The 23858-nt window shown below is 36.7% G+C and overlaps 1 protein-coding gene across 4 annotated transcripts in view; it reads left to right on the top strand.

Moving 5' to 3' along the window:
• The window catches only part of slc12a5a (solute carrier family 12 member 5a), a 201340-nt gene that overhangs the window by 99177 nt on the left and 78305 nt on the right, over positions 1-23858 (top strand). For all 4 annotated transcript variants that reach the window (XM_028445742.1, XM_028445741.1, XM_028445739.1 and 1 more), the window contains exons 2-3: positions 22079-22179; positions 22582-22719. In XM_028445742.1, the coding sequence (XP_028301543.1) occupies positions 22079-22179; positions 22582-22719 (239 nt within the window). The remainder of the gene's footprint in view (positions 1-22078; positions 22180-22581; positions 22720-23858) is intronic.

Below are 23858 nucleotides of genomic sequence, written 5' to 3'. Positions count from 1 at the left end.
CTATATTCTGTATGAAACGAGTTTTAAATAAACCCTCTGAAAGTTCACTTGCTGTGGTACTCACTAAGTCTTTTTGTTTTCATCTTTCTCCTTGTGTTGTGTCTGAAGCTTTCGAGTTTGTCTTGTGACACACATTGTTCCAGAATCTAAATGTTTCAGAAGACATTCCTTCTATAATGATTCACTAAGATCCCAAATGGAGGGTGCTAAACCACCTAAATACGGACGCTCCACCACCCTGGAGGAATATAATTTGATGGAATATAGGGAGCTGTTTGATGAGGCCTGAAGTCTGCCATTCTTGCTCTAGCTACTAAATGGGAAATTCAAATGCAGATTGAAACAACCAGGGACAGAAAAGTTGTCAATTTGATGAATTTTCTGAAGACAGTCGACTTTCGAGTGAACATGTTTAATGCCTGTCTTGATAACATCATCCAGCAACTGTCCCAAAGATTGTCCATCTTAAATGGAATTGTGTGAACATGTTTGAGGCAATGCACCCCAAAACATTGCTGCAAGCGTGAGATGAAGAGTTACACCAAGCTGCCCTTTGGCTTATTACAGTCGGAACATCGCCCCCAGCTTTCCTGGCCAGCGGTTTTCTTTTAGAATCTCTTTCAGGGACCAGATAAAGCAAAAATCTGTTTAAAATCTGGGGAAAAAAACGCTCATTGTCAACCACCCAGGAGTAACTTCTACATTCAGTGAAGATTGCGCTGCCTTTCTTGCATTTTTGACTTTTCCGTCACCGGTGCTCATTCTCCGGGAGACAGGAGAGACTGAGTGGAATTGCTGTATTGTCTATAGATAGTGACAGAGCAAAGAAATAGACAAACTGCACACCATGGACAGGTTCACTGAGCATAAAGGCTTGTCGTATGTCCTTCAAATAATAATGAGTAGCCCTATTACTTCTTATTGATTTGTTGTTTGTATGTGAACATGTAGGCTGCTCTGTCAATTTTATTAAACGGTATAGCAGTTGATACAGTAGCCTCTGCCTGTGCTCTCATTAGATGAAACAGTTGACGTCATGTCTGTTTGATTGACTTCAAAATAGCATAACCGTAAGTAAAAAATGTAGTAATGCTGGTAATGTGTGTGTTGTAAAGCAATGTTATCATTAATTTTATTGGTTTTAAAGCTTGTGAGTCACAAGCTTTAAAACCAATAAAATAATGTCCAGTCACAAGTTGTGACTGGGCATTGATTTGTTTGACATTAACACTTGCCAGCTTGACACTGGCAAGTTACAGTTGTTGTGTAGTAAGTTCTTGTTATCCATAACTTATCCAAATGGGCAAGTCCATGTCGGACAACTTTGGTTCGCTAAGCAAGCTCACGGGCACCTGTGGATGTTTCTCCAGATTTGGAAGTTGCTCACAACAGTTTTGATTGCTGGTGTAATATCAGAAACAGAAATACTCTAATAACACGAGTGGAAAATTACTTTTGTTACAGTGTTTCCAAGTATAAATTATAAAGTGAAAGGAAACCCTAACAAAGGATACATACATGAAAAAAATATACGTACATTAAAAGTGTAAGCACAAAGGAAAATGAAAGATAATGATTTCATTAACACAAAAATAAAAAGTTTTAAATATTGAAGAAAGATTAAATACAAATAATCAGGATTCATTCCAAATAATCAGGAATAAATAGCCTAAAATGGAATAGCAAGTGTGCATCGATAGTGTATTCATGTAAATATCCATTAATATACCTTTCGTAGACTATGGCTACTGTGACAGTCTAAGTGCTAGTGTTGCAATTCCAGATAACTTCGATAACACCTTAGGGCTATAGAGCAAAGTAGGGAGACGTTGCTGGTTCATTTCTAAGTTCAGACAAGGAAAATGTCAAATTCACCTACGTTCCCAGAATTGTATTTTGTTCGATTTACAAAGTCCGAGTTTATCTGACCTACATAATTAATAATACAGTAAACTGCCTCACACTCAATAAGAACACTTCACATGGAGCATATAGTGTTTTCGGTCACTGTGTTAATGCTGTTGTCTGAGTCACACAACAGCAACACAAAATAATATCAAGCATGGATTAGTAAGTGGACTCATGCTAGACTTTACCCTAATTTCAGTTAATGTGATAAATTTTTGGCACAGAGTTTTTGACCTTAGCAGATGTTCAGGTTCAGGCCCCTGAAGACTAATGAGATCGTAAAGTAAAGAGCGTGCAAGGGCAGATATCAGTCACTAAGTGAGTATCTATGTGTGTGTATGGGAAGAGGGATCCATTTATGTGCACATGTGTCAGTGAGCAGAGAAGGGAAAGCTGTCATCATTCACTGTCACTAACCACTGCAGTGTCTGGCTAGCTTTCACACATGCACGACACACACCAACACACACATACTTCGAGACACAAGAAACACAGAACTGTCAAACGCATAATTCCAAGGTGTAATAAAGGGCAGATGAAGGCCGCAGTCTGAGTCTGACGGCCCAACGGGACAGTTTGAAACACTCGAGTGCAAACATTTGCTCCTTTCAAGTGCACAGTTCTTTCTACCAGCCATGAGTCCAAACGGAGGTGGTGAAAGAGAAAAAAAAGAGACCAAAGAACAAAATCCTTCTCTACACAGGCTTTTAACTTCCTTATTCAGCTCAGTGGCCCTTTTATTTCCTTTTCATTTCCCTTTATTTCCTTTTTCTTGAACAAAGAAACTAGCTTTTACTCTTTTAAGAAAGGACAATTTCCTCCGACAATATTTTTTCTCTTCAGAGACTGGTGAACCTTCTTGGTTTACAAATGGCTGCTAGTTTAGTGCCACGATTGTATTTAATGTGTTTTGTTTTCTCTCTCTTCAATTAATTTGAACTTTACTCACTAAACATCAACTAGGCCAGAGGATGCTGAAGCCTTAGCTATAGGTGACTCAGCTTAAAAAGAGGCGGTATACCATGGACAAGCAGTTAGTCCATTGCAGTGCTAACATACATTAACATAACATCTACATACAGCCAATTAGAGTTGAGTGCCATATTGTTCATTGAGGCTTATCTGTCACATTTAATGTAAATCTTTCTCTTTCCTTCTTGCTCTCTCTTTCTCACTCCTGTTCTCTTTTCCTCTCAGGGCACAGCTTGAAAAATCTCAGCTCTTAAGCTTTTGTGTCTGTCTGAATCCAAACCCTATCCAAGTCCTATCATTTATTTATTTATTTTCCACACACTGGAAATATCCGCCGAGATCTGCCTCTCTTAGATAAGACAAGCACCGACCTTGTGGTTGGTCTCTGGGAAGGGTGGTCACACACACACACACACATTCCCACCCAAACACAAATTAATGTGTGAATTCACAGTGTAAAGATTCACATGCACATAGTGATTCTCATGCACTATCAGGGACTGCTTTCTGCTGTCCAGGTAATGCACCTGTTTGGGATCTCATATTAAATCCCCAAAAGCTCTGGTCTTATCTGCTCAAGCCAGATTCAAGGAAAGAGAAAGTTCCAGCTTTTTAGTGTAAGCGTCTCCATCTGGTCCAATGTTTGTTTTTGTATCTCGGTCCAGCCGGCTGCAGTGCCTCTGTCTGCACTCTGTATTCCCTCCATTACCTCAGCCAGTGAAGTAGATAGGCTATAAACTCGGCTCATTATGGATGATTTCGCACTTCTACCTCTTTCATGCGCTTGTGCTGAGGCAGAGCATTGAGGCTCACATGATGTAGTAAAATTAAAGCTACTCTAATAGAGTCAGATGACAACGTATCAAGAAAGATCACCCAGAGAAAGCGTCCAAGGTGTAGAGACAGGCAAATAACAACGTTTTGATCCCCTTTAACAAGAGGCAGCATTGTGTTGCATTCAAGCTCTGGCAGAATTTAATTTAAAATTCCAAAACGGTCAATGAAAGAGTTTTTCTGCTCTTAAGATGGATTATGACCTTGGCCACTTAAGAGTTATTTTCAAATTCCAGGCCACTATTTGAATAGACTTGGCCTGAACTGTTTTCTAGTTCAACAGTACACCTTATTGTTTTACTCAGATGGTTATTTATTTTATATAGTTCCAAATACAAGTTAATATGAAGTTATGTTTCAATGCAAAAACAACACATCCCCATGAGCAAGATAAGCACTGGTGGAGAAGAAAAACTCTTTTTGAACAGGAAGAAACCTCGAACAGAGCCAGAACAGGATAGAGAGAAAGCACATCAGAGTAATACAAACTGGTCGAACCACAGGTCAGGAACCATCAGCTCCAATGCCAGGACACCTGAAAATTAAATAGAGATGAACAAGGATTAAGTACAGCCTGCAGAAAGTAAAACATGATACAGCCTCGACTTTTTAATATAATCTAGTTGAAGACTTTTTTAATCTATTTTGGTCAGCCAGATATTGAAAATGTGGACAGAATAATCTAAAATAGAGAGTTAGAAGGAGAGGACCGAGAATCCACTTTGGTTAGGGAGTCAGTTTAGGGACAAAGAGGTGGGCAATGACACTGCATCACTTTGGAGCATCAACTAGTTTCACCATGTCCCACAAAAACCCTGAAATGTCTGGTGCTAGGATGAAAAATCTAGGTTGAATGAGTGTAATCATGTTCAAACATAACCTAAAGTGTTCAGGACTGACAGATGATACCTGGGCTGTACAGGATCCACGTTCATACTTGCTGGGAGAAATTAAAACTCTCAATGAAAACTTTTGAAGAGAGAAAATAATTTACAATTGAGTGGAAAATGGTCTACCTGAGTGCAGCAGAGATACAAGGTTTGATGGCACAAGATGAGGACAGACTGATCTGGGAGTCAGTTTGATTAGAATTTTTTTCATGATCCCTACTGCTTGTCAGTGCTTTTGCTTCACAAATGAGCTGAAATGATGCAGTTGGTTTCTTGCGTTTTTGCTGCAGAGTTAACCCCCTCAGCCTGACGCCCTAGCATGCCAGCCTTCTTTAGCTTTCAGAGAGGAATATGAAGTGTTCATTTAGGTTATTTTTGGCCACGTTACATAATAAGTCTCATTCGTTGTCTCCATCTCATGGAGTGATGTGATGTTCTGCATCTGGCAGGCTGATCCGCAAGAAGTATAAACTGCGGCACAGTGGAGACATTTATGCCCAGGTTTATTCTTTATTTCACATCTGACACATTGTTATGTATCATTACTGGATACACAAAGTCATTGTAAACATATAAGGTGCTTCAAATTGACCAAAAGTAGCTGAACATGTGCATTTTGTTAACCTAATGTCAATGAAATACATACAGCATTGTAATATATTACCACATTGGGGGAATTGCCAGGAAACTTAATGTGTTCTTTAAACCGAATTGTAATTAGTTTGTCTTTGAGCTGTAAATTGGCCAATAATTATAATATTCTTCCTGTTTGATGCTCAGTGGTGGATTTTGTCCTTTCTAGTGTGAACAGTCTTGTGCACTTTGCATGAGCCCATGACACAAATTATGATAACTTGGAGCGATAATAGATCAGATAAATGGACAGGTTAAAAATGTTAGATATAGGGTTTCATACGTGGGTTCAATTTTAAAATCATTTTTGCACCATTCATAGGGGTAGAAAACACAAAAATTCTTCAAAAGATTTGGGGTTTTATCAAATATGATAGTACCTAAAGACATTCAGTGTCTAACACAAGTGTTGACATTGTTGTCAACTGTATAGCTGTCACCACCTTGTTTGCTTCACTTCTTATTTAATTTCTTTAGGGTTTGTTGTTGAGTCTGTGCTGTCAGAGTTTGAATTCGTATTTGTAAAGCTGATTTTTTTTTTTTAGCATCCAAATCAGACTTTGAAATTCAAAACCATCTCATTTCTAGCATGTTTTTTTTTTTTTTTTTTTTTTTTCCCCTGGCATTTATTTTTAAAAGGAAAAAAAAAAATTCTATATAAAAAAATTCAGTGTCAAAAGAGTTCAGTGTAGATGCATATATTGTTTAATAAATCATGTTCATGAGAAGGTATTTCAGGTGTCGGGTAACATTTATCGCTAGTTCTTACAAGCACAAATGGCAAATTAAGTAAACAATCTTACTGAAGCTCCATCGCTCCCGTTTGGCCGACATTGTTACTTTCTCTTCCCACGTCGGTGTCACATGACCAATTATCCAACGTTGGATAATTGAGGAGGGGATCTTTTGCTTTTCCTTGGTTGTTGTCTTGAGGTGCTGTCCAATTTTTTGACGCTACATTTTTTTTAAAGGTTAATTTTTTTTCACACTGAATTATTTTGTGTTGATTTTTTTTTTGTTTTATTGAATTTTTAAAAAAACATTTTTAAAGTGGCAGGAGTAAAATAAGCATGCTAGAAATTCAATGTTTTTGAAATTCAAAGTCTGATTTTGATGCTAAAAATGTTCGGCTTTAAAAATAAGAATTCAAACTCTGATGGCACAGATTTACTTCCATATCGTTGCTCCCTCCGATTTGCCTCAATGTATTAGATTGTTTTCCGCCCCCACTGTGTGACCTATAGACTTATTGCTCTGGAGGAGGGAGGGACTACTGAAGAGGTGAAAATAAAGTGGTGCGAAGAAAAGGGAGGAGAAATAAGAGGAGATGTGGCTATAAATTGCTAAATTCCCAATTTTGAGTTCTAGAACTGTAAGGTAATGCTGCTCAGGGAAGAAGAAACTCCAATGTTAATCTGCACTTCATTTGGCTTCTCTTCACCATTCTGTCATGGAGTCACAGAGGGATGTGGATTCAGCAAGATGATAGGCCTGTCATTATCGCTGTCTGCTCCAGGCGATTAGATTGTGAACCTTCTTCTTTACTAGTCCTTTCTTCCCTTCTCATATGCTTACAGAGCCAACATCCCTCTCAGGGTCTGTCACAGGTGGCTGAGCCCTCTCATAGGTGCTCCTTGTCCAGAAATGTGCCCAATATAATAAAAGTGTGATATTGCTTGGCTCGACGTCCAGTCGTGGCACCAGCGCTCCCAGAAGGAAATCATGTTTCTGTGTTAAATTGGTTTCCTGGCATGTGATAAGTTGGGGTGAATTTTTAATCCATGACCTCATGGAAATACATCACTTTCCCAGCAGCCCCTTTCACTCCTCCCATCTCACATCCCTCTGCCTAATTCTCCTCTTTCTTTTCCTATGGCTGTTCTGTGTTTTTACATTAAGATAGCATTGGACACCTTTGCTCCTCACAACATATAATCCTCAAAGGTCAACTCTCAACCTACTTCATCTATACAGTCACTCTTCCTTTCTCCCTGAAAACTGCCCATACCATTCTTTCTTTCCTTATGCCAGCAGCATGATAAGTAGGGGTGTAAATCGTTCTGATTTTGATTTGATTTGATTTAGAGGCCTGCGATTGATATCAGACAATATTTTGAATCCATTTACCACTACCTGTTTTTTTTTTTTTTCACATTAAAGAATAAAAACACAATATTGATACATTTTGAGAACTGTATTGCCTGACTGTTTAAGGCATTTACATGAAAAATATTTTTTCACAATAATTAACGTTTGATGTTTGAACAAAAAAAAAAAACAAAGGTCAGTGCAAGTAAAACAGATCTTCCAGAACTTGGCATATTGACATCACAACATAAAGTGCATTTTTTTTTATCCTAAAACAAGAACATTTGTTTTCAGGAAGTTGATGAGGAACCAGCCTTAAAGCAGCACATGCCATTTGATTGATCAGTTCAGTTTATTTTACTACTGTGTGTTCTTGGGAAGGTTTTTCTTTAAAAAAACAACAACTGATCAACATGCTCAGTAGACCAAATGCTGCGCACTGAAGGAACAATGTCGTCAAGCGCTTGGAGGACTTGCAAAATAAAAGCGGAAGGCAAAATGGGGATGGATATCGATGTTTATACAATAGATCGATTTGACTAAATCATTGATAAAACAATAAATTAATCCATCTAGCTCGATTAATCTTTACAACCCTACTGATAAGGCTTAACAGTTACAAAAATTCAGACTTTTCTTTTGACTAATAATGCAGCTTAGTTTTAGTCAAATATTAGGCGTCTTTTTCAGTCATAGTCTTTGTTAAAGATCCAATTACCATTTATTAACCTGATATGGGATGGAAATAATGTTTGTAAATACACAAAGACAGATGTGATTTGATCAATGCATAAAAACGCTTGAGCCATCTTATGTCCGCAAACACAATCAGCTTACTTCCTATTGGATCATTTACCGGCTTGTACCGCCTTCCATGCAACAAAAGTAGTTTTGATTGGATATTTTCAAAAACAGAAACTTAGTTCTAATTGGATTTCGTCCCACGGGAAAATTATAGTTTTGTTTTCGTTCACATGTATTTATTTATTTTATTTCATTATTGATAGTTTTGTTATTGTCCCTGAGAAAAACTGTGTCGGGAAATTTTTAGTCAACAAAGTTAACGCTGGCTGTTGGGCTCAGGATGGTCGAAATGGTGAGCAAGCTTCATTTGCATTTACAGACACTCGCATGAATGCAGCTGACTGACAGGACACAATGTACTAATTAGCCCTTTTCCACCAGTGCTCCGTGTGCCACTCACTACACTGCATATTCAGCCGCTCAGTTTCCCCTCACTGAACATGCTCAAAGGGTCTTCCAGGACAGTCATTTGGGATGAAAACAGGAGAAATGGCCTTGATTCTACAACATACTTGTTTTCCTCTACTTTTTAGTTATATGGTACATTTTATTTTAAATTACCTGGAGGTTAAATCCAGTTAACCTAAAATAACCCTAGTTTTTAAATTTTAGCTAAAAAGGAGCATTTGATCCACAGCGTAAACCAGACCAATAAATAACATGACATTCCTTAACAAAACCTACTCTGCTCTGGTCATGAACTATACTAAGTAAAATTGTATTTGTTTATGTATTTATTTATTTATTTGTTCTTTGGATCCCTATTAGCTTCCATCGTGGTGGTTGCTAATCTTCCTGGGGTCCATACAAAAAAAATCAAGATTCTAATACATGTAAAAACAGAAAAAAAAAGGTAAATCAAGACACATTTTCATTACACCAACAAAAACATTTAAAAAAACCAGACATTCGTAAATACTTGGTAATTATTAGGACGATTGGTGACTAAGTTGGAGTTTGAAGCAAGTTGAGTATTGTACAAAAGAATATGAAGGGAGTATTTTCATCTTTTTTGTTCTATTGAAGCACCTAAATACCTATTAAGAGAAAGCAGCAGCTCATGGAGTCACTTTAGATTTCAAATCAGTGTAATGTTATGTAAAAAAGCATTTCACAGCGCTGCTGCTGCCGTCTGTGCCTGCCAGCTTTCCAATTTCCAGTTATCTGATGCACAGAAACTCTAGGACCTTCAGTGAGGTCGTGGAAATGTTTAGTAATCTATGTTTTGGTGTCAAATGGTGGAAGATTCCTATCAGGCTGAACATTAGGGTGAGAGATTATTGAGCAGTTACTGTGATAATGTGAAGACAGAAGCAGAGGGATAAATTGAATTCTGTTATAGATAGATAAAAGTTTTGAAGAAAAAAAAAAAACAGTTCACGTTGGGTTCAGTTTGCAATCTTCCTTTTGTTTTTTACGTTTTAGACATTCAACTCTCTTCTTTCCAAATGTCCTGCTGGTTTGTTGGTGCAGATTATGAAATGGAGGGCTTAGGCGTTTTCAGCTGTCAGTCTCCTTCTGTGTAATACTCACCTTCCATGATTGATGCCAAATAGAGAGGGGGCTGCTGGCCATGTGACTAAAATGAGTCTTGACGTGCGTAGCTACAGGCAGCAGGGGGGAATTTGACCAAATCCACCCACTCATCATCAGACGTCTTACAGGGACATTAGCAGGTGGCTGTGGTCAACACTCCTACGGTTGGGGTCAAATAGATTTTTAAATTATAATTAAGTCTTCAGTTATCCATGTTCAATCACAACTCAATGACGATTACGTTGACCAACATTTTTTCCAATTACAATTGAAATCACAAGTATTATTTTTTCCCTAAAAGTGAATTACAATTACATTCTAAATTATTAAAGTTCAATTACAATTGCATTCTCAATTGCCTTCCCTTTGTGTTAGCTGTCTGTTAGCATCTCTTATGATACCCGGTCAGTTTTGTGTATTGCCTGGCATCTGGAAATACCATTTGTATCCCGATACAAGTTTGGATATCAGCTTTAAATCAGAAGAAAAATATCTGACACTCAAATTTCAACAAAATATATAATTGTTGTTACAACTCTAGGCAAAGAGGAGTCTCTGTCCTTTTCAACAAAAGTTGTAATTGAACATGGGTAATTGACCCCAACCCTGACTCCTACAGTGGTAAACGCAGGCATCGTCACGCCATCAGCTGCTTACCACAATGGAGCAACCAGGATCTCTGCAGGAGAGGTTAAAAAGCTGAGGAGAAGGGACTGTGTCAGTCGTACCATGAAAGGTGATGCAGCATTAAAATTCATTCCGAGCCAGAGCACCAAACTGAATACTGATCAGAGTACGGATTCTGAGTGCGGAAACATTGCAGTTTTTCCTTGATATCCACCTTTTGTGTTTCCTCCTGCCTTTATATATAGCTCACTATTAAAATGCATAACAGGAGAAGTGTGCTGTGAAGGAGAATACATTTGAGTTAAGACGGGGAGAGTGGGAGATGCCGTTACACAAGGCTGCTGCCGGGTCTCTGATGTGGTGCTGGAGCCGAGATCGCAGGGAGGAGAGTGAGAAAATATCTGTTTATGATGAGGCTGTGTGGGCAGATGCGGTCATGTAACCATATGCTGTTGCTATTTATTTCTCCTGTACATCATCTTTTAGCTCCTCAGTGTGAGAAAAACCACTTGTATATGCAATATTCTAAAAGGCAGGTAGCTTCTTTCTCCTTCCAGCCTCCTCACTTTGCTATAAATAGATGTCTACAGAGAACTGAAGAACATGATCAATATTAATGTACTAACCCAGCAAGCCCGATGTTAACCAAGCAGGAGTTACGGAGAAGTCTATTGGGGGTTTTTTTTGTAGGGGGAGGCCTGATTTAAATCTTTTTAGTATCTTTTTAAACATATACTTTAAATATTTGTGTTATTTTTCATCAGGAGTCACCAACACGGTGCCTGCGGTCCTCGGGTAGCCCGCATGGACCATGTGAGGTGCCCGGGCCTGTTTTAACAGCAGCACTATAGTCACCAGTTAACTCCATCTAAATCAGTGCTTCTCACACTTTTTTGGCTCAAGTACCCCCTTTTCTCTTATTTCTGAATCCAAGTACCCCCTTTGTCCGACTACAACATTTAGTTTAGAAAACAACTATAGAGCATAATGATGGAATGAAGGAGCGATAATGCACATTTTAAATAATCTAATTTTGTAAATAAGTGGAAAGAAACAGTATTTACTGCAGTGGTTTCCAACCTTTTTTATATCTTGAACCCATTTTGATATCAGGAATTTCTGGCGACATTTTTTTCTTTCTAGAATTAGTTTTTGATCATGTTTCAGCTCTATTTTCTTTCCATTTTTCTTAACTGCATTTTAGGTAAACTAGATTTATATTTCACAAAGTGAAAGTATAGAAAATGCAGTTGGTAAATATTGTGTGTTGTTTTCATTTAAATAAAAGAATAATAATTACAAAATTTTAAAAATCCATTTGCATTGTCAAAAGGTTTCCCCTTTTTTTTTTTTTTTACTTTTCCCCTTGTTTTTTTCTTCCTAAAATAAATAAATAATAATAATAATAATAATAAACTATGTCTCGGGGTCAGAAGTGGTCTTTTCAAAATGAAACAATGGCATGAATTAAAGTGAAATAAAGTGTTGCATGTTTAAACTTAAGTAGTAAATACAAAGTCTTTCTTCATTATCTTTCCCTTTAATAAAAGTGAAACTGGTAAATTGTAGTAGTATTTCTGTGTAACAAAGTGGTAGCACTTAGGATTATTCAGTAACTTTGAAGTAGCTCACGGTTTTCAAAAAGGTTGGTGACCCCTGGATTAGATTAGGTTCGTTCTTTGCTTATTCTGTTTTGAAACCAAATCAAAATAACAATTAAACAGTGTGGTTATTTTGTTTTACTGATTTGAAGCCAAAACAGAAATACAGAAAAAACAAAAATCAGATAAGCAGCGTTTTTGTGTTTTTTTTTTTTTGTTTTTTTTAACTTGTTCTGTTTGTGTGATGGGGAAATTAGAGCGAGAACTGAAGTCTGCACCTGGTTTCCCTCCCCAGGTCTCCTCACACAATAGGACTGTTATGGATTATTTCAGCAGTTTTCTGGTCCTGCTCCTGTTTTCATTCAGTCTGTGGATGTTTTATTTTGTAAAAAGCTGCTCACGTTTATGTTTTGTTTCGCGGCCCAAATAGTATCCAAATAAACTGGTGACTGACTGTCAACTGTGAGGCTGGTGTGAGCAACAATAGATGTTAGAACTTCTATGATTTGACACATTTGCAAAAACAATTACAGCTTTTTTGAGGGCAGTAAAACATTTATTTTGCACGTTATAAATACCGCTAACAGCAGCCGTCAACACATACGGAAGTTGATCACAAGAAACGAGGAACACCAGTACATTTATTACACCACCTCTGGTTCCGCATATCATGTGCATGTTTTACGTAACATCCATTTTTTGGTTTTGATTCATTTGTGTATTAATAACGTTTTAATTCACCAGTAATGTGACTTATGTGTTGCTTCTTTTATGTTCGGACCGGGAGCAAAAGTTTGCCCAGTCACCAGTTTATCTGGATACTATTTGGACCTTAAAGCTGTTTGGTAAAGTTGGCAGATATTCACAGATTTGGACTTCCAGCATCAGTAGCTCTCGAACGAAACGTCATCGACACACAAATTACGCCTCTGCCATTGGTGTGAGGTGGACAACATGATACAAGATCATTTTTTATCAAACGCAGCAGAATAAAAGTCTGTCTTTGTGTCCCCTCTGTGTGGTGAGATTAAAACATGAAGCTCTCGTCCTCGTTTTCTCGTAAATATGCAAATATCACACAAACGGAACCAGATTTAATTTTAAAACGAAAAACTGTGCTTGTTTGGTTTTTCCGTTTTCCATTTTCCTGTTTCTGGTTTTAAATGAATAAAACAAACAAAAAAAACAATCTGTTTTTTCTATATTTTTATTTGGGTTTGAAAGAAAATAACCAAAGAATGAGGGGTGCACGGATTCCGACCCAAAGGTTGGAAAACACTGATTTAGAGGCTCCTGAATAGATTTATTTAAATAGTTTTCACACGTACCCCCGTTTATGAAACACTGGTCTTGTTGATGGTATGCATCAATGTTCCTGGATGGTGAGCTACAGTAGCTACTGTACATCTGTTGGATCAGACCATATGGGCCTGTCTGCAGTTTATTGCTTGGACCAATGATGATACAGACCCACGAAGACAGGAAACAAACCACAACAGCTGCCATTTGCAGATGCTACGATCAAATGACTATCAATCAAAAATATTTAGCCAATGTCAGATGGGGAAATGTTTATTACAAGAAAGAATAAACCATATGACAGGCAGTTTTAATCTTGACAGCAGATTTCAGTTATAGTCTAGTTTAGTGCTTCTCAAAGTGTGTGGCGCGCCCCCCTGGTGGGGAACAGAGGTACGACAGGTGGGACGCGATAAATGGGAGGACATTTCATGCCAATCTTCTTAAAATGCCTTTCTTCATTGACAATAAAGATCACTAACACTAAAGAAAACATCTACACACAGATAAGATAATGAATAGGCAAAAAATTAAAAGAGCATCCAATTTTTAGACTGCATTAGATACACGACCGGGAACAAAATGAACATGGAAGTTAAGTGCAAAAATAATGATTTACGTCGGCATGTACTTACTGACTTAAAAAAAATAAATTCCTTTTTTTGTTTTCTTAAGCTTTTTACCACAGATTGCAAACGATGTTTCTTTATTTTCTGTATTATTGACTGCTGCACTTTTACATTTGCTTTTTGTGTAGGTGATTCATTTTATCTAGTTTTTGATTTTTGATGTATTATTAAATGTTACTTGTTCCCTGTTAGTTCAATACATTTAAAAATGGGTTATTTGTCAGGAATATTTGGGGGGGCAATGGGCGCAGGTGGGGCTTGAAAAGTTCCCCTTCATTCAAAGTAAGGAACGCCCAAAAAAAAAGTTTGAGAACCACTGGTCTAGTCTGAGATACTACATTTTACAGATATCGTCTACTAAAATATAAAGCACAGGAGTCAATTTCTTTTTTTTTTTTTTAAACTCACACAGCCAGATTTGATGTGATCAATATATTTTTATATAGTTTTCTTTCACATGTATATGTATAACATGTATAACTGTATATGCATGGGGTTTTTAACTATGTAAAGCACTTTGGATTAAACTTTGTATGAAAAGCGTTATATACAGTAAATATAGTTTGAATTGATTTGATATATGTGCCACTGAAAAAAGGTGAGCAATTCTTTAATTCAGTATTTGTTTTTTGACTATCTATTAAGAATGTATCAAACTCCAGCTGTGAATTATGCCGTTGTATAAACTAAATGTATTTCCAGTCTGCCCTACAGTCTCACACAGGAACAGCATGTACTTCAAATTTTATATCCACGATTGCATGAGGGTGTGTTAAACCGCTTTTAATCTGATTGAACTGTGATTGAGACTAAACTGACCTTAATCCTTTACCTGACTCCTCCCAGTAATGTCAGAAATCAGAGAGAAAAAAAACGTTGAAATGTTAAACAGACGTAAATCAAAGCCACGCTGAATAATAGGCATTTGAAAGAGACTACATGCTTGTGATAATTCAAGTGAAAGCAGCTCCAATAGTTTGTTTCTGTCCCATTAATCCCATTTAAATTCCACAATCTAACTGTGGGTGGAGTCAGTGTGTCTTTGTGAATATAAATTAAATGTGTGCTTGAGTCCTTGTAATAGTTGCTCGGTCAGAGATGAGCAACTTTTATTAAAGCGACGGCCACAGTATCAACATTGTTGTCAGTATTTAGACAAATGACAAATCTGAGCTTTAATGCTGGAAAAAACAAAAAAAGTGTGAAGTTTTTTCTTTCTTTTGTTTTTGTAGTCATCTTGTGTATTTAAAGTCATTTTGTGTATTTTTCTTGTCATTTTGTGTTTTTTGTATTATTTTTGTAGTCGTCTTGTGTATCGTTTGTCATTCTGTGTATTTTTCTTGTCAATTTGTAATTTTTGTGTTATTTTTGGAGTCATTTTGTGTATCTGGAGTCATTTTGTGTATTTTGCTTTTCAATTTGTATTTCTGGTTTTATTTTTGTAGTTATCTTGTATATCTTTAGTCATTTTGTGTATTTTTCTTGTCATTTTGTATTTTTGTGTTATTTTTGTAGTTATATTGTGTATCTTTGGAGTCGTTTTGTGTATTTTTCAAATTTTTGTGTTATTTTTGTAGTCATCTAGTGCATTTTTGTAGTCATTTTGTGTATTTTTCTTGTCAATTTGCATTATTATTTTTTGTTATTTTGTAGTCATCTTGTGTATCTTTGGAGTCATCTTATGTAGCGTTGAAGTCATTTGGTGTATTTTTTGTGTTATTTCTGTAGTAATTTTGTGTATTTTTTGTTATTTTGTGTATTTTTTGTCATTTTGGAGTCACCTCTGTCTTTGGAGTCATGATGTTGTGTATTTTGTAGTTGTTTTATATTTTTGTGTTATCTTTGTTTTTATCTTGTGAGTCTCTGGAGTCACTTTGTGTATTTTTGTGTTTTTTCCCTGTTTTTTTTTTTTTTATTTGTGTTTTTGGAGTCACTGTTTGTACTTGTTTTTGGGGGCCGCACAGACTTAGTCCACATGCAGCCGCCAGTTGCCTTTACAGTAGCTGTGCTAGGTCATTCAGTGTCAAACTCAAAACCACCAAATGTTCTCCCACGTTTCCTCTTACTTAACCTACAGCTGCAAACTCATTGAAAGAGCAACAAAACGATTGCTCCGCTCACAATACAAACCAGCAAGTGGTTCCACAGCTTCTGCCAAGTCAGCGCCATAAAATCAACATGGAGCTTTCCTCTTTAAGTCCGTCCACAGAGGGAAAATATGGCTGCGTCGAACAAAGACGGAGGTCGAGTTGTGTCGCCACCTAACCAGGCATCACACATGCAGGATCAATAAACAGTTCTCACCAAGTAATCCGTGGCTGTTGTGTTCAAAGACCTTTTGTAGAGTTGTACACACTGTGGACCGAGCCACTGAAACCTTACACACTCACTGCAGGGAGGAGTTGAATTGGTGCAGAGGAGGAAATCCTGTCATGAAAGATATACAGCAGTGGGACGACAGTATTCCCAGACAAATTACAAACTCTGTCTTCCTGACAGTGTACCCAACATGTGGTCGGACTGCTATTATTCATTTTTAGAAAATAAATATGATCGATGTCAATAATTTAATAGCAATCAGTAGCCAGGGTTGGGGTCTATAATTGCATTTTTTTTGTTTCAATTACGTTTTCAATTAATCATGTTCAATTGCAACTCAGTTATGATTACAGTTACCAGCATTTTTTCCAATTACAATTAAATTACGATTATTCTTTAACCTTCAAGTTAATCACAATTACTGAGCCTGAAATAAATAACCTAATTAAAGTGAACCTTCCTCTTGTGTTAGCTTCCTGTTAGCATCCCGAATGACAGAGTAGAGCAATTTCTATCAAAACGGGGGCCACAAAAATGTCATTGTCTGATCCAAGGGCCACATTATCAACATTTGTGTGTTTTATTTTCTTGTCAATATGGCAAATTTATCTTCCCTTCTTGTATGTTTTACAGTATGTGTGTTTTTGTTGTATTTTTTTGTGTTGTCGTTGTCATTGTGTGTATTTTTCTGTCATTTTGAGCAGATCCGTTGGCATTTTGTGTCCTTTTCTATATGTTGTTGTTTTTGTTGTCATTTTGTGTTTAAGTGGTTGTTTTTGTGTGTCTTTGTTATCATTTTGTGTACTTTTGTTGACATTTTGTGCATTTTCTGTGTTTCTGGAGTTTTGTGCGTTATGTTTGCCTTATGATAATGGGCCCTAAATCATCTGTAAAATACACTAAAAACAAATATCTATCACCTAATTTCTTTCCAGTGTATTGGTTGCCTTGTTAGGCTTTCTAATTAATGGTTTTAATATTTTTGGTGTGGGCGTCTGAACCTTTTTTGTGTCGGTATACCCCTAGATTTATATACTTTTTAAAAATGGTAACGTGGCAAAGCTTGAGATGAAACTTTAATTTAATGAATTCAATAATTGTTCATATGTAGAACTGTATCATGGTTCCCCAGTTTTGTGTTAAATTACAATTGGCAGTCTCTGTAGAATGTTCATGGCAATAATAATTACAAAGTCAATAATTTAATTGATTTTTAATCTAATTATAATTACACCGTGATTGTAATTAATTATCAATTACGTGATTACAATGATAATTGACCCCAACCCTGTTAGTAGCTAATGAATCTTATGAAGTCACAAGTGTTCATTCATTTAGTGAGTCCACTCATTTTACACTGCTCTAATTATATTTCTTAATGGTTATTTTTTCCTGTTTTAAAAACTTAAAATTCTTCGTCTTCAATCCAACTTATTCCAAACCCTTAAAATTGCCTCTGCAACCTCTGTGCTTTGCTTCAACTCAGTCATGTTACCATGGTAACAGTCTTGCAACTGGCAAATAAGATGTCAAAGCACTTTGTGCAGCACTAGTCTGAATGGAAAGTGCCATATACAGAAAATTGGGTTTGATTTGAATACAGGTTTAACAGGGTTACCATTATTTATACGGAGAATCCCACTTCAGAATATATGTTTTACAAGTATTACCACAGTTGCAATCACACCATGTGATTTCAGTCTAAGATTAGATGTAGATTGTACTACCACAGAGCCAATAGACACATGTAGGAACACATTAAATACACACAGGTTATTGAAACTGATATTATGTTAGCACAACAGTGAGTTTAGTGATCATTTTAGTAAAGCTGCTCTCTCAATCTTTAAATGAAGATGTGAAGCTTAGAAAAGGGAGAATAGAATAGCTATGTAGCCTTTTAACCCAGAACACTATCGCCGAGTGATTTTGACCCAGTATAATATACCCAATAATAAGTACTTGTCAAAATATGACAATACATGACAAATTCGAGTTGTGTTCTTTTATTGTCAACTATACCATGTCTAACAAAATGAGGGGGAAAACTACCTTGGGTGGCAGGAGAGGGGAACAAAAAATGGCATTTTTCGATTGGGTAAAAATGATCACCTGACTACCGGTAAAATATATTTTATCACAATATGAATTTCCTTGTTGTGACTAGGGGTGTGTATTGCCTCGCATCTAGTGATACGATTCGTATCCCGATACATAGGTCACGATACGATATATCCCGATATTAAAGTATAAGGTGATTATTGCGATGATTTTTTTTTTTTTTTTTTTTTGCATATGACTTAAGAAACAACTAATCTGTAAATCTGTACATCTTCATGGGAACATTATGTATGAAATATATTTAATTGACTTGATTTTACACTCAAAACATTGGCTTTAACATGCCATGTGCCAACAACTTAAAATAAAAAAATAACACAATCTGCCTGTGGCTTTTAAATTAACTTTGACTTTAGTGCAACTTAACTGAGATATATGCCTAGAACAACAAATAAATGCACTAAGTTAATACTTTTGTTTTAGATTTTATTGAAACAACACAAGCTGGTCTACATGCCCAGGTTTCAGCACTTCTTTGTGCTGTTACAATGTCTCCTGCAGTGGAAAAGACTTTCCTGGTTAAATAAAGATAAATAAAAAAAAAAACATTTAAAACATTTTTTTTTAAAAATCGCTATGAATGCATTTTGAATCAATCCGAGAATCACAAGACATAATATCGTGATATATCGTCAAATCGTTGTTTTTTTTTTTGTGATATTAGTTTACGACTACTGAATTTTAAGACCACATTCACATTTTGTTTATTGACTTTTTCATTAATAGGATGAACAACAACATACAAGAATTTACAAAAACCCTCCCTCCCACAGCAATATGAGATATCAGCAAAAAGGAAGAAAATAAATTATAATAATGAATGAAAATAAAATCACATTTAAAAAAAAAATCATAGATGAGGAGAAGGAATATACAAAAATAAAATGAAATAAAATTAATTAATAAATATATGCATGCATACATGAATACATTTTAAAAATAATTAAAAAAAATAATTAATCACACTCACTTCTTGTTATGATGATGGTGGTGGCGCCAGTCATTTTTTAGTCTCTGGCAATTGTATGTTTAGGTCATCCATAAAGTATAAGAAAGGAGTCCATGTCTGAGAAATTCCTCAGCTTTGCCTCTGACTATATAAGTTTATTTTTTTAGATGCAGTCAGTACATACAGTGTAATAGTAACAGGACTCTGTCACTATTACCTGGTGAAAATCAGCCAAACGTGTGCCTGTAGGAAAAAGTGGGCTTTGTAGTAGGGTAAGGTCCACATCTTCTAAAATATCAGAGAAGATGCTGAAGCTACCCTGGAACCCAAGACAATGACAAACACAACTTCATGAAAATAATGTAAATAAATTCCTTTGCTAGGGTAAGAATCACCTGACGATAGTGTTCTGGGGTTAAAGCTTGGAGTATTTTTCAGCTCTTAATCTGTGTTCATAGATATGAATGAATCTCTGCTCCTTACAAAGCTCGTATTCCTCTTTAGTGTTGTATCATCCCATAGTCTGCACAAGGGACAATTAAACCATTAAATGTTCTGAAATCCCCTTTGCAAATGTTGTGTGCAGGGCCGACTCTTTCCCAGTTTTACATCCAGTTTACAGGGATGAAGAATGAGGCTGGATTTTTTCACTTTCTGCAGACAGATATTTGTTGTTTCTGTCTCCTGGGTGCCAATTTCAGATCTGTCTGCCTTAACTTGTTACTTGCGTTCCCATATCTATCTACCTGTCACTTTTTCCCTCCCTGTTCACTAATCCCCGCCCCTCTCTCTCTATCTTTGCTTACTGTCATGCTTTCTATCTTTTGGAGGGCACCTTTTTGCCCCGTTCGTCCTCTGCTCTCCTTCTTTCAGACATGCGTGTCGTCCACTTGGGGTGTCTGTATCGGATGGCATGCTGGCTGTTAGCGGGACACTACCTCATGGCACTTGGCGCTGCCAACTTTGCTATTAATAACTCATTCTCACTGAGCTTGTCTAGAAAAGAACAAAAGTCAACGGAAGGCAATCGGTTCCAGCAAGTTCTTGTTGTCTTCTTTTTGAATAATATTATATTTTTATTATTATTATACAGGGTCCCCACGGTCATGAAATTCCCGGAAAAGTTATGGAACTTGAAAAACCAATTTTCCAGTCTTGAAAAGTCGTGGAATAATTTAACTGTTTTTTGGAAATATAGCCTATTTTATTTTAATGTTCAAAATCCAACATTCGCTTTTACTATGAGATGTTAAGCAAGTCATTCAACCCTAACACCTTGAGTTGTACATTGTTTTTAATAAATGTGTCTGCAAATTGAAATTCTAATCTTATAATTAAACATGGGAGCACTTAGTCGGTTGTTGTTTAATGTTACGTTCAATAGCTGGTGGATTGTTATTTAAAAATTATTGCAAAATGAGTGTCAAAGGCAAGTGCCTCATTGTACGATGCTATTTGAATTCCCTGTGCCACATTTTTGCTACTAACCATGGCACACTCACAGACTTCTGTTACACTAGTAGACTGGAAAAGGCTGCTCATTTTTGCGCTCTAATAGTCTTGAATCAATCCTAGCGGTTCAGAACTAAGTCGTGTAAATTTGGTCAAATTATTTGGAAAAGTTTTGGAAATGTCTTGAAAAATCATTGTGAAAAAAGTGTGGGAAACCTAATTTTATAGTATTTAAAAAGAACTTGCTGGATTTATTACGCGGAAGTCAAGGAAACATCTTTGGAGTCACTTTGTGTATTTGTTTTGGGGGCCGCACAGAAATTGACAGAGGGCCCCATGCAGCCCCTGGGCCGCCAGTTGCCTATGTCTGTTTTAGTGTCGAACTCAAAGCCCCCAATTTTGTCCCATGTTTACTCTCACTTAACATGCAGCAAACTCATTGAAAGAGCAATAACTAAAATATATTATTATTATGTATAATTCAAAAAGAACTTGCTGGATTTATTACGCGGAAGTCAATGAAACATCAAAGCCATCAGCAGGCGCTTCTGATGAAAACTGGTAGTTGAAACATGTCAGGAGATCAACGTATATTTCCAGAAGAACAGTTGTCTGAATAAATGAAACCTTAACATACTAAGGCAATAGGTTGTTTTCCTTAAACCTTCCTGGTGGGGAAATACAAACTCACAAACACACCATAAGTGATGTGATTGCTCACAGAATTGTAGATATTACAAAGTCACTAGTTTTAAGTTGTAAGATTACACTGTTTATATATATCTATTTATCAATAGATTGATAGATAAAATCATAGTGTATGCCTCATAGATCAATGACTCGAACATCATTTACTCCAAAAACAAAGGAAAAAGGAATAAATTGCCACTCGAAGGTTTTTCATTTCCACCATTTTTGTTCTAGTTTGTTCCTGCTATTCCCCGTGATATCAGAATGAAGTGAAAACACTTCTATGCACCTGTCTCCGCAACTTAACATCCCGCAATGCGAGTGTTTGCAGTGGAGAGGAAAACAAAGTTTCAAGCTGCAGTTTCGACCTTTTTTCTTTTTTTATTTACAGTGAATGATTCATTGATCTTTGAGGCATTTATTATGGTTTTATTTAATTGAAAAATCATCATTTGTAGCAGCTTTAACTCTATGTTGTATCCATTTGGATCATTAGCGCCTAGCATAGTCGCACTGTCAACATAGCTAAGTGGATGCATGTGTGTAAATTGATAAATTAAGGCTGATCGTATTAAGTGCTTGGTTTATAAGTGGTAATAAATATGTTATTTTCCCATTGAATATGAAAACTTACTGGAGCTTGAACCTACATCATTGCAGTACCTGTCATGTCTCATCCAGTCTGAAACTAAAGGTCTGTGCCATGTGTGTGTGTGTTTCTTCCAGGCGACAGTAACCCCAAAGAGAGCAGCCCCTTCATCAACAGCAGCGATGCGGCAGCCGAAAAGAGTCAGCAATATGACCGCAAAAACATGGACTTGTTCGAGGTACGCCGACATTCTCTGCACCAGTTTAATGATAAAAGCCAGGATACATCCAGTCAGACCATGATGTGATTGAATGGGGGCTCTGACTTTGATAAATAAGGGTAAATAGCGTGTGAAGGGCATCCGAGTTCCTCTGGGTATCATAAGCAAATCTTTCACTGCCTCGGGAAAGAATGATTCACCTCAGCTCTGTATCTGTGTTTAAACTTTACGCCCCTCGTGGAATTTCTGAATTTAATAACAAGAGGCAAACACAAAGTGAAGGTTCAGGAGATTCTCTGCTTTGTCGTGGGTGGGAATTTAGAAAGGTATGAGTCACATGTGATCTTTGGAGGAAGAATCATCTCAAAAAGCAGCAATGACAGTGCAGACTGATGCCTCTGTGTCCGCCTGTGCCTGCAGGAGGAGATGGAAACCAGCCCCATGGTGTCATCTCTGCTCAGCAGCCTGGCCAACTACTCCAACCTGCCGCAGGGCAGCAAGGAGCACGAGGAGGGTGAGAACAACGAGGCGGAGTCATCGCGCAAGAAACCCGTCAAGGTATTTACGATAAAATAGTATTCCAAACAAGAAACGTTTACACCAAACAGGTTTTCTACCAGGTTGAAAACAAATGAAGTCATACCTCTGTGAAGATATTAAGAGGGGAAGCTCTAAGAACAATGGCATACATCTTATTTACTCTGGACAGATCTAACTTTATATGGAGTCAGAAGAAGAAATATGAGACGGTAATCAGAACAATAAAGGTTCAGAATCACTGCTTCTAATGATGACTATTTGATACAAACAATAAAATGAAAGTATTTATATAACTCAACAACTTTAGATGATTCAAAGTTGTTAATGCTGCTGGAGACAACATTGTTTTTATCAGATAAAGACAGAGGCCATGTTCGGTTTGGCATACTAATGTACTACTCATACTACATTTGTTGTAAAAATGAGTATGCAGTCCATTTACATTAGATAGTATGCAAAGATTATGTGAGAAATGCCCCAATGTATACTTTTATCGGGACATTTTTTAAGTATGCACGGTTGTCACACAGAAAGTGTTTACAGACTTTTGAGCATCAATTTAAAATGTTTTTTTTTTTTTTTTTTTTTTCCCCCAGAGTAAATGATCTTTGATTTATTTGTCTACGAGCCCTACACTATGGATTTATCTGATTTAAAAAAAAAAAAAAACGTTTCATCTCCAGCAGCTTTAAAGGTGTCATGCAGTGCACTGCAGTGTAATGATGTTACAAGCTAAAAGATACATGACAGATTTATATTGCAGTTTCAAGCTCGCATTTTGTGTTTTTGTTTTTGTAGTTCTCTAATGAACAAACTGAGTTCCAAACAAGAAATCAATAAATGTTGTAATATGTTTTTTCTTGATTTCATCCCAAAGGCCTCTGGTATTTGCAGTGAGATGGATGAAATAATTCCTTTTTTGCCTCCAGGCATGATTGACAGTCACGCCACTGATTTTGTGAAGCTCTGGGACTCAATTGGTGTAACTGCACAGCAAGATTTGACACTGAGATGAGTAAACAAAATAGATAATAATGCAAATGGAGAAAGCAGTAGGGCTGAATTATTGTGAATTTTGGAGGGAGAAGTGACTCATCCACATGGAATCGTATTTTGTAAATGGTTGTGTGGGGTATAGAGCACAAGTTAGACATTGA

The sequence above is a fragment of the Gouania willdenowi genome, chromosome 5, assembly GCF_900634775.1.
Source record: "Gouania willdenowi chromosome 5, fGouWil2.1, whole genome shotgun sequence".
Taxonomy (NCBI): Eukaryota; Metazoa; Chordata; class Actinopteri; order Blenniiformes; family Gobiesocidae; genus Gouania; species Gouania willdenowi.
Note: the sequence above shows the minus strand (reverse complement) of the source record. Positions and strands in the feature narration are given on the sequence as shown.